Consider the following 11,849-nt stretch of genomic DNA (forward strand, 5'->3'; position numbering starts at 1 on the left):
GCCATCCTGGTGCTCGAGGACCTCTGCGCGGTCGGCTACCGCTCTGGTGACCGCAACACTGGGATGGACCTGGACCACTGTAGACTGGCGGTTAGTCAACGAAATATAATCAATACGAGTAGATGACGGTGCTACATACTACATACTCTTCATACTATTGTTCTGCGACTTGTACGTCAATAAGTGGGCTGGGGCCTGGGCCGTGCCCTGCCCCACACACCCCGGAAAATTTCAAAGTTATAATGCTGTGCAGTAAATTTCCTTCTGGGATGTGTGTTCAGCATCGACTCATTACACACGACTGTAGAAGCGTTCTGACACATTTTTATATTTATATTTAGTTTCAGTATGAAATATTTTAAACGTATCATCTGCTGGCTGAAAATTACAATTTGCTTGTCTTGAATATATAGTGACGTACTCCTCTGCCTAGCGTCGCTCACTCCGAACTCGTTTGGTCCTTCCCCCAATAGCTGCGCGAGCTCGCTCACCTCCACGCGCTGGGCATCGTCATGCGCCGCCTGCGTCCCGAGGTGTTCTCCGGCAGGGCCTTCCAGGAGACGTGCCACCACTTCATGCACGACAGGATGGACGTGTATAAGGAGGAGATGCGCACGTTGGAGGACACCGTAGTGAAGCAGGTGCTAGAGGAGGTGCCCGAGGTGCTCACCTTGCTGGACGAGAACGCGTTGCGCAAGGGGATTGGCACGCTCTCGAGCAGGGACACCACGCACCGGAAGGAGCCCTTCTACACCGTGGTGCACAATGACTTCTGGGTCAACAACATGATGTTCGCGTACGACGACACGATCGGCCGGCCCGAGCGCCTCAAGATGGTCGACTTTCAGATCACAGAGATCGGCTCGCCAGTGCGGGACCTGCTCTTCTTCATCTACTCCAGCGCCGACTCGGACGCTCTGGCCCGCGTCGACGACCTAATGAGGGAGTACCACGCCGAGCTGGAGCGCTACGTCCGGCTCCACGGCCTCGACGGTGACGACCTCGGCTGGACCGCGTTCCAGCGGGAGCTTGAGGCCGTGGCGCCCGACGCAATGGGCCAGCTCATGCTCATGACGTCCATCATTCGAGCCCAGAACAAGGTGGAGAAGACCGACAACGACGACGACACCTTCGCCAGGCTCGGCGTGAGCGCGCCTGCCAAGACGCGCTACCTAGAGATCGTCAGGGACTTTGCAAAGAAGGGCTGGGTCCGGTGAGGAGGAGAGATCAAATAAACGATCTGTACCTCAAATCGAAATTCTTTCGTTATTTCGAAATTTGATCTGTACAGGACGGTATGGTACGGTACTGGTTACCGGAAGAACTCCGACCCTGCCCGCGGATCTGACCGTTGCTGCCGGTGACCAATGGACTGCCTTTAAAAATACATCAGACTTTTGCATTTGTATTTCCATAATGAATTGTAATTTTGTTATAAAAAATAAAGAAAATCTTAAGAAAATGTAGCGTAATTTTCGTGGAGGAAGGACGTAATTACATACGTTATATGACGCCCCACCGCAGCAAGAACAGTTTACCCTTTACACTTGAAACCTACCGTCAGAATATCCGAAAAGGGCGGGTCTGGCTGCTGCCCATAGCGGTACCATTTTAAAAAAATAATTGTATCTTCAATTTGACAGAATGAAAATTTGTCCCGTAGAAAAAACCAGTTTGTAACTACTCATGATTAAAAGTTTCACCTTGCAAGAGCAGACGCGTCTTGGACTACGTCCATCCATGGACTGAACTCACGACTTAACTTGTTGCTTGTCGTTTTGAGCGTAGCTCCTGACAGGAGCGAGCAATGCATACGTGTACTGCGTGGCAACCTCCCCGAGTGTAGCAGGCTTCGCCGAGTGAACCTGAGAGAACGCGCGTATTTTTAAACGATCCCTGAAATATTTTATAAAGTTATGTTTGACCCAGTTTTGTGTGCGGCGGGAATGGGAAATGAAATCATGCCCCGTTTCTGTCCCGCCCGCCACAACCGTCACGCGGCTGCACTTGACCGCTCCCGCCGTCATACTAAATACTTTTCTGGCGAAATCCGAGCGAAATGAATGAATTTTGTGCTTGACGTGCACTCTGCACGTCGCGTCCGTGCTCTGCGCCCCTGCAGTTGGCGCACGTGATGGACCAACACTGCTCAGTAAAAAAAATCTCGAGAAAATTTTGAACATGAAGAGAAAAGAAATGATTAAAGCAACACACCAAAAGCGCCGGATGAACAAGAAGGATTAAAAGCGAAAGGCGGCGTGAACAGCAAAGAGAGAAGGGAAAATCTGTGGTGGTGTCTGTCCTCTCCGCCTCAACACCTCCGACGCATCTCTCCAAGCCACCCCTTTTGAGAGGGCGCGCGGGGGCGGGTGCCCGAGATAAAAGGGGCTAGAAAAAGCTCGTCCCTTTCACCCCTCTCCCGCCCTCCTTGTGCGGGTCGCGCAACAGAGTTGAACCTTATCCTCGTGAAGGGGTGAAGCATTGACCCCTCCAGGAGGAGGCTCTCGGGGGCCCCTATTCAATCTCCCGTTAAACGCTTTTCGCCTGAGCCCCGCCGCCCCCGTCGCCCCCGCCGCGTACAATTGGAGCCAGAGCCTGGCCGACGGTGCTTAGTGCCCGCCCGCCTGCCCGTGTTCGAGTACAGTGCTTCTCTCCGATTGTGAGATTTTGGCTCAGAAGCTAGGCTCTGCTAATTGCTAAAGCGAGTCCCCCTCTTGTTACTACTTGGACTTGCTGCCATGGGCGCCGATGGTTCCAGCTCCTTTACCTGCTGGACGCGACCCCGGCGTCGTTGTGCCCGCGCTCTGACAAGCGTTTGTGCCACACAAACTTACTGCGGATCGCCCAAGTTATTATCGATCGAAGATTTCCCGCTAGTTTGTCGACTTTCGCAGCGCAGCCCGTCCCGCAGGGATTGCGGACCCCGCTGGGCCCGAGGAATGCTGACGGAGCACGCGGCTATCACTGGGAATACCGCGCGGTGAAAGAATTCCAATATACGCTGTGCCGGGGCCAGGCCGGGTCCGGACCAGGCCGGGGGCCGGGCACACCACCGCGCGCTGCCGGGCTCTGCCCACTCGGGACACTGGCTCTATTAACTATCCCAACAGATTTGAGTGACGACAAAATTATCAGTTGTGTGATATGATTGCGAAAGAAGCTCGAAGTCCTTGCAAATTCAGATTGCCCCTCCCTACCAATGGAATAATTCACGGTCCGTTCCTTTCGAACAACTGCTCTCTGTAACGTACAAAGAATTTGAAACATTTGTAATACGAACAGAGTGTTAGTCTCTTACTATTACGAACCGAGGCTGCCCGTAATATGAAAACTTGTTTGTAATATGACTGCTCCAGATCATTGATTATGAACTTGATACTTCATAATACGGAAACAATTGTTTGTAAGGAAATTTGAAATTAAAACACATCCAGGTATTCCATGTCCTTTTTTTTAAAGTCGGCTTGCCAGCATACTTCGATGTAAGTAGTGTGACAACCAATTCAAACAACGCGAAACTAAGCCCAGATAAATGTACGAATAATGGACCATCCAGAATGTGCACCCGTCATTCGCTGCTACCAACCTGCCAAGTTCAGCTGCTGCAAGCGCTCCTAACGCCTTGTAGGTAGGCAATATCTCGTCGGTAGTGCTTACGTGTGCTGCGGGCTAGCCTACGCTGAGTCTCGCGGGCGCCGAGCTCCACGCAAATTTTCCGACTAATTTTGAGAAAAGCAGGCGCACTTTCTGTTCGATCCCTTTTACCCAAAAGATTTGCTCATGATTCAACCCACTTTCCACCCACACAAAAACTCTTTGACTTTTCATGGTAGGAGTTTGATTTTGAATCTTGCGGAAATGTTTCGTGGGATCAACGGAAACGATTTTTTAAGGTGTTATATGTTGAAGAAATGGTAAAAAAATTTGAGTGAATACTTTGTTTTTCATTTTTATCTATTCCTTTATGCCGTCAACGTTCAAAGTGTCTTGAATTATGCAAACTTTTTATTATTTTATTTCGAAGAGAAGGCTGATGTTAGATGGCACCACGCGGCCCTCAAAAGGAGAGAAGGTTCCCGGGACCTCTGTCTCTCGCTCGTTTATTTCATTTGCTCTCTATGTTGTGTTTTCCACATTATTCTCTTATCTTTCGCTGCCGGATGTACGGCGGCGCTGCCCTCGTCATTTTCCGAAAGACTTCATCTGCTTTCCGGTCTCTTGCGCTGCCGAGCCTCTGCTCTTCCACCACCAGCTCCCTTCGATCCCCATCGACATCGACAGGGAAAATTGAATACGAAAACACCGCGCCTTCTCTCGCTCCTCTCCATTCTCTTCGATTAATCGAAAAGAAAGGAGGCAGGGTAGGAGGCAGAGCGGCTGGCGAAAAGGAGGCTAGAGGGTTATACCACCTGCTGCGATGGGACAACAAACCAGCAGGAGCGGCAGCCGGCAGCGTCTCGCGGCCCGGAAAGGCGAGGTCAGATAGAAGTTGGGATTGAAGAAGATGAAGTGGGGCTCTGGCAGCGTCAATATCGCACCATACAATTCCTCAAAACTTCTACGTGATTGAAAAGTTTATCGAGGACTAGAGGCGACGTGACACGGGTGGGGGTGGGGGTAGATTATATTCTACATGAAGCGGGAAGAAAGGCAGAGGCCGGCCGGAATTATCCGTCGAATAATCACGTGGATGATTGTGCCGCTCGAAAGTTGACAAGGGGGCTGTTTCCCCCACCCCCTCCCCTCACTTCCCCCCAACCCCTCTCGCCGCGCCACCCGTCGTCGGGAACAACTAGGAAAAGTAGAGCGGCGCGCAGCAAAATAAAGGAGCCGAAGAGAGGGGGCTGAAAGTGGACGAGCGAGAGAAACACGCACACACACAAAGACGAACAATGTGTGTCCGTACACCGCCGAAAAGTTTTTCGTTCGTTTCTCTTTGCGGTGCCCGCGGAGCGTTGACACTTGTACTGCGGCGGCGGCGCTTCTGGCGCGCAGGTTGTATAGAAGCGCAAGAACATTGTCAGAGGGTAGTGATCCGGTGATGTATAGAGGGGAGACTCGGAGAGGGGTTTTAGCTGCAGAAAACAGAGTGATGTAACAAGAAAACGGCGATAATGATGCAACGAGAGAGAGAGAGAGCGTAGAGTGAGGGGGCGTCTTGAGCAATTGCCGCTCGGTGATGGATGACTGTGTTATTGCGAGCAATGGGGGCCAAGACACTGTGAAACTGTTGCGACCACGCCGACTGATTTCCACGTTTGTGTGCAGGATGTGAAACATGTATTTGTTTCTGGTGGTGGTGGTTTGTTTGTTGGTCAGGAGTGTACTTCTGGCAACGCTTGATCGACGGCCTCAACCCCTGGCCAAGCTCACTTTGGTAGGCTGCTTTACATACTCACTGTTAAAATGTTGTAAGGAAGAACAGTTTGCCTACGGTTCGTCCTGTATTTTTTATGTACGAGCTAGACCGTAAAGATATGGACCGTACTACTTCAGTGTCTAAGTGAGTCAAGTGCTGTATTGACCAAAAATACAAATTGACTGGGTGCACTGTAGACATTCCGTGTGGGTTTTTCTAACAGTGCTTTAGGAAGGGGACGTGCGGGTTTCCTTCTGCGAGCGGGAGACCAGGGGACCCGCCCCCTGTCAACCACAACGCATAAACGACTGGCGCCGCACCGAGCTGCGACGTACCGCACACGGGCTGCAGGCTGCCTCGCCGCGCTGACGGCCATGGGAGCAGAAACAGTTTTACTGCCGTACATGGGTGCGGGAGCCGCCCCCGGCTCCTGATGTGCTCCCACTGGTCCTGCTGTCGGCCGTTTGTACTCGCCTCGGCAGCAAACCTTTTTCTCTGCAACCCCTCTCCGCGCCACGTGTTTGTTACCGCTGCTACCAATGCCCGCTACCACCGCCGTTTTTATTACTACCCTCGACAGCAAACTTGTTTCTTTGCAACCCCCTTTCGCTCTCCGCCCGCCCCACATGTTTGCTCCCGCCTGCTACCGATGCCGCTGCCGCTACCGCGCCGCCGTTTGTATTACTCCCGGAGCAATCTGTTCCTCTGTCCCAGACCGCACACGTGTGTGTGTGTGCGTATCTGCATGTGGCGTGCGCCCGACAGCGTGGCCCGCCCGGCATGTCGCATCCCGGGCGCGCGCGGGCGAGCAGCAGAGGGGCGGCCGGCCAGCCGGGGCAGGCAGGCAGCCGGGGCAGGCGGCCGGGCGAGCAGCCAGGCAGGTGGGCAGGCAGCCGGACGGTGACGAGCGGGTTTGGTTTAGTCGGAAATGGGGCGGAGCGGCCGCTTATTGCGCGGCAGGGTGGCGCGGCCGTGTGCGCCCCGCAACACTGTGAGCAGCAGAGCAGTACACACTAATCCTTAAATCAGTTTTTCGTGCAGTGAGCACAACACACTAAACCCTTATGCATTTTATCGGGCATAAACATGCAGATGTTTATACATCCATTAGTATGCACAAATTTTATGCATGATTTTATGTACAAATTGAACATAGTTACGAACAAACTGCACATGGCTGTGCATAAAATTGTGGGTGTATAAAATTCTGCATGTTTACCCACAGTAAAATGTATAAGGGTTTAGTATGTGTAAGGGCCCGCTTTTTATTGTTGTTTTTTTTATTGCTGCACGGCAAAATCAGTTTCCCTAATGTTTTGAGAAGGTTTCCGCAAAATCTGAGAGTTTTCTCTTTAAACAAATGGGAGCCTCAAATTTTTTCCCTTTTCGTTAAAAAAAATCAGACATTGTTTTCTACCCTGCCGTCCTGCTGCTGCCTGTAAAAAGACACATTGAGAGAAAAACTGCATTTACACGATTAAACGACAGTCTATTTTAGGTGCACTCACAATTTTATCGTATCACAAACGCTCTACAGGGCCGACATGTCGTTTTACACATCCATTTTTGTTTTGTTTTGGTGTGTGTAAAATAAGTCTCTTCATTTCTGTGCCCAAGCCTGCCGCGGGGCATGGTGTGTGCTGCCTGCTGCCCCGAGAGCACCAATGGCTTCACGGCTCGCGAGGGACCTGAAAGTGAAGATGAATGGGCAAGGCTGCAGGGGACCGACCAACCGACCCACCGAGAAGGGAAGTTAGGGAAGGGGGGAAAAGAGGAGGGGGTTGGATTTCAGCAAAGTGGGATCCCAGCCCCTAACCTGGCCCTGCTATGGCACGAGAGGACTCGGCGGCTAGGATTACCGGCCTGGGGGGATTTGTGTTCTGCGCTGGCCTGCGCCCCACGGCATCGCCCCGAGCCCGCCCCAACAGGCAGACGGTCCGCATTCCTCCTCGGCGCAGCGTTCCTGCCCGCCCCGCCCCGTCTCACGGCCGGCTGGCTGCTCGGGGTGCGCGGCCGCGCGGTCCCGGGCGTGCTAGCCCCGTTTTCGTTTCACCCGTTTTCCCTCACATATCGGCGCGCCCAATCGCATGCTTCTGCCTCACCGGCGGCATCGGCCCGGTATGTGTTGGGCACACACACACACACACACACACACACACACACACACACACAAGCGCGCGGGCTGCCACATGCACACGTCATGGTGCTTATGACAGAGCATAGTGTCGAATTACGAAACATATATCCTAGAACGACATTAAGTTTTTGACAGTCGACACGGACGGTAGTCACAACTAGAGATAATACCGAAGACGAATAATGTCACTTTTCACAACAACAACAACAACAACAAAAACAGATTTACGAAACATGCTGAAGTATGAACGTTGCACATCGCGACTGCGTGATGGAGCTATGCGTTGTGACAAGAAAATGGAAAAGCATTGAAAAGTCGTAGTAAAGCGGCGCCGCTTCCGCAAACAAACACGCAGTCACGCGACAGGCGTATTCCGTTAATATTTCAGAGCGGTGTCGCCTTTGGGTTGGGTTGTTTCCACTTCCACGCTCCACACGCCACGCACAACAGGCGGTGTGTGTGAGTGTTCTATTCTGGAACGGGTCAAATTTATTTTTAACAATGTGGCGGGCGTTCCTTTCATTTCGCTCAATGACGAACAACTGAAACGTATCTGCAGGCGTCAAAAAGTCATTTCTTTCATTGTATATTTTTTTCGGACAGTACGACTCGCCCTTGCGCGCGTCCAGTGGCGTACAGTTGATGGTCAGCGGGGTGAAGTATGATTCCCATGCGATCCTCACGTCCATGTTTTATACATTAGTTCCACGACCAAGACCCACCAGGTGACCTCCACGAATGTGGGAGGAAAAGTAAGTCGACGAGAAAGAAATGAAAGTAAAGGGAATCGAATACGCAAGGAAAGCATGCAAAGTTGAAAGAGGTTTTTTTTACTGATACTAGGATTAGGTTTGTGTTCTTATTTTTAAAAAAAATAATAATCACATTTGCAACTAAACACATTATGTAATGTCCAGAGTTTACAACTCACAAGTGCTTGCCAGCACACTTGACTGTACGGGTGACAACCAATTCAAACAATGTGTTATAAAGCTACTTCGAGATTAAATTTCGAATAAGCGATCATCCAGAGAGAACGCCCGTCATTCGCCGTAACTAATCTGCCAAGTTCAGCCTCAGCTAGGCCCTGTAGCGCCTGGTTGGTAGGTAATATCTCGCTTGTAGTACATGCGTGTATTGCGGAATGGCCTACCCTGGGTCTCGCAGGCGCTCAGCCCCCCCCCCCCCCTTCATTTTTTATAGCTGGTAAAATCGTAAAATTTAAATATGGTGAGAAAATCGACATTTGTCATACAAAAGTTTGTGAAACATTCTCAGAATTTTACTCGAGGGGGCGGCACGGGGCACGGGTACGCGAGTTCTGCGGCAGATCGTGATGCGCAGAGCGCGCCAAGAACAACTTAAACAGAAGTTCTTGTTGTTACAGCGCTGCGCAGGGAAGAGAGTTGTGTTGTTGCGGAGGGAGGGAAGGGACTCATCGGACACAACTTGGCGGCAGCGGGGCTCAGCAACTCGTTACGACTATAGACACGTGTACGTGCGAGTGTAAGTGACGGAGAGAGAGAGAAAGAGAGATAGAGCAAGAAGCGGTGGCGCTGGCAGGCTCCATTCCCAAACCACTTGCCTCATAAGTACCTCTCCCCTTCCTCGCCTCGCCCCCCCCCCCCACTCTCCGCGGTGTCGCCCATATATTCTCGGGCCGCCGCCACACCACTCCGCGCGCTGGAGCAGGGTACGCACCCTGAAGCCCTTGCTCTCCGCGCCCATCCGCGTATGTTCGCCGCGGCTGCAAGCGCGCGCGCGCGCGCTGCCGAGCTTCCCGTGCGGGTGGTGGTGGTGGCCTTCCAGGTGCTTTCAGCATAATACGAGGAGATAAAAAGTTTGCGGCCAAGAATCCGAAATGAAGCAGGCGGGCTGGGCAGGCCCGGTAGTGGCGGCGCGGTGCGGAACGGGGACTCGCGCTTGCTCGCGCTAGGGCCTAGCGGCTAGGCGGTCGGTGCTTCCCCCGCTCCCCCGCTCCTCACGCGCCTCCACTCTTTTCACACTCTAACAAACGCCTCCCCGACGTTCCCCTTCCGCGCCGCCCGTTCTAACTTTTCCCGCGCGGCGGCGGGGAAGCGGAAAAAGGCCAGCTAGAAAGAGAGGTAATTAAATTTCCTCGACATGCGGGCTGAATATGCATTTCGCCTGTCGGCGACTCTTGTTGGTGTGCTGCGTGCCGAGCGCGAGCTGTGTTGGGTCGTCTTAGATTACACTCGAGTGAAGTGTGCCAGGGCCGGCGAGCGTGAAACGTTTCCGCAGCCGCTTTCAGCTTTGGCGGGAAATAATGCTAATAATAATAACGATAATAATTGTAATCTTACGGACGTGCTGGCTGAGGCTTGGGGTGGGGTAGGGCCCATTAAAAACACTTCTTGAAACCCCATTGAATGGGGAAGCGGCGGCGGGGGCTCCTTTCAGAGCAGGCGGCAGTCTTCCAGGCTTGGCGTGCGCGCACCAGCTACCCTGCTCATCACGTCTCTCTCTCTTTCTCTTTCTCTCTCCCTTCTCTCTCCCTTCTCTCTCTCTCTCTCTCTCTCTGCTTTCTGTCCCCTCTGTCTCTCTTTCTCTCCCTATTTCTCTGTTTGTACCTGTTCCCCTCTTTCTCTCCTCGTCCTAGACGTCCCTTCTTGCTTTTTTGGTACCAAGTTGTCGACGGAGTGCCTCGTTCTGTCCGCTCTGCGGGGGGAAGCTTCTCCCCCCGCCCTGCTGCTGGCGGGGTAGGATCTCCTCGGAGGAGAGGATCTCCACCAACAAGAGAAGAAGGGTGGGGTGGTGGGGTGTTCCTCCCCGCTGGAATTGGAATAGAGCTCGGGGAATCGGAACCGACTGGCCCGGACCCGGCCCACGGCTTGGCAGTTGCAGACTTTGTAATAAGTTGGCACAACCCGCCCCGCCGCGCCCCGCCTTCGTCCGTTGAGCTAGTAGTACAGTTACTCTTTCCCTGCAGCACTACCCGAAACGTTTATAGAGGGGCATTACGAAAGACTTATTGTGTTCGGGTTCGAAAAACAGTCGTGTATAGAATGATTCTCTCGGTGTTTCTCTCTCCAATGCCGGCGGCAAGAGCCAGCTAGAGAGCGGCTGTGCTGTGTGGCGGTCGAATCAAAGAGTTAAGAGAGAGAGAGATGAGAGAGCGAGCTGGGGAGGGGGCTTATCGGGGCTGCAGCAGCTTGAGGACTCAGCGGTCAGTCTCTCTCAACAGTCTCTCTCTCTCTCTCCCGTCCGCTTCCTTTTCCGCTCCCCACTGCTTGGCTTCCACCTTCCGCCTCTTCGCGTGAGCAGTGTGCTCATGGGGGCTGCTGTTTACTTTGGGAGCGGAAGAGAGAGAGAGAGAGAGAGAGGGGGGGGGGATAACGAAAGAGAGAGGGCCAGGCCTGCCCTGTTGCGCTCACGACCAAGATGAGTTGGCGAGGTCCTTTGGTGGTGGAGTGGGGGACTAATCCCTCGGTGGCCTCTTGCCCTGCGGAGGAAAGCAATATGACTACGGGTCGGATCAGTTTCTCCCAGCGTCGATGCCGTGGTGGCAATGATCACAAAATAAAGCCCCCCCCCCCCCTCTCTCTCTCTTTTGAAAGCTAGCGGTGAATCTCTCCCTAAGTTCCTATGAAGGCTCGGATCAAAGTAACTTCTAGTCTGTGAAATTCATCATCAGCTTGTATTACTTCTGACGTTTCGCGTCTTTTTAAAAAAAAAATCTTATTTGTCGTTGTTTTATTCCTCAAGATGTCACAAACCGCCCATCCTCTGTCCGTGGTTCCCCACTTCCCGATACCGCTGACAGGCTTGCGGTGACGCAAAACGGCCGCGCGCTCTGTCGAGCGAGCGAGCGGCGGACTGGACTCGGCGACACACGGGGGCTCACCGCAGGCTCCGCAGCGTACCGTGTTCCAGGAAACTCCCTCGCTCGCCCGCGTGCAGTCACTGCAGCCATGTCGGTCCCCGAATTATTTCCAGGAGAGCGGATCTGGCGTGCAACCCGGTTGGCCCGGATTAAACATGCGCTGGATTTATTACGGGCCGCGCCTTTCATCTATCCCCCTCCCCCTCTCTCGGGCCCAGTGTGCGAAAGCGGCGTTAATCTCCGATGCACTTTTGAATGAAAGGCCTTTACACACACGCGCGGATCGATACCCCACCACACCCCACTTCCCTTTTCTCTCCTCTGCCTCACCCCCCCCCCTCTCATTTCGTGCCTACATTGATTAAGTTACTTTTAGACGTGTATTCCCCCCCCCTTTTCCACCCACGACCGGGCGCTCCTGCCTATTACGCACGTTAATATGGAAATCGAGTAATCAATCGGATCAGAATCACTCATACCCTGCTCCCCCCCCTACGCGAGTTCTGCGG

The 11,849-nt window shown here is 53.0% G+C and overlaps 2 protein-coding genes across 2 annotated transcripts in view; one reads left to right on the forward strand and one right to left on the reverse strand.

Annotated features, from left to right (window-relative positions):
- LOC113217356 (probable G-protein coupled receptor CG31760) overlaps positions 1 to 11,849 on the reverse strand; it is a 65,720-nt gene that overhangs the window by 32,158 nt on the left and 21,713 nt on the right. The window lies entirely within an intron of this gene.
- On the forward strand, positions 7 to 1,475 carry LOC113217335 (uncharacterized). Its single transcript, XM_052266783.1, has 3 exons — positions 7 to 90; positions 474 to 1,213; positions 1,292 to 1,475. Exons 1-3 carry the CDS (start codon positions 64 to 66, stop codon positions 1,362 to 1,364), a joined length of 840 nt encoding a protein of 279 aa, XP_052122743.1. The 5' UTR covers positions 7 to 63; the 3' UTR covers positions 1,365 to 1,475.

Source organism: Frankliniella occidentalis, unplaced genomic scaffold (assembly GCF_000697945.3).
Source record: "Frankliniella occidentalis isolate FOCC.00 unplaced genomic scaffold, Focc_3.1 Scaffold43, whole genome shotgun sequence".
NCBI lineage: Eukaryota > Metazoa > Arthropoda > Insecta > Thysanoptera > Thripidae > Frankliniella > Frankliniella occidentalis.

What these genes read in the sequence shown, in the direction of transcription:
- LOC113217335 (XM_052266783.1), top strand. Translation starts at nt 64, where the DNA reads ATGGACCTGGACCACTGTAGACTGGCG. An exon ending in TGGACCACTGTAGACTGGCG is followed by an intron (nt 91 to 473) that starts GTTAGTCAACGA and finishes TTCCCCCAATAG; the next exon opens with CTGCGCGAGCTCGCTCACCT. An exon ending in GCAAAGAAGGGCTGGGTCCG is followed by an intron (nt 1,214 to 1,291) that starts GTGAGGAGGAGA and finishes TGATCTGTACAG; the next exon opens with GACGGTATGGTACGGTACTG.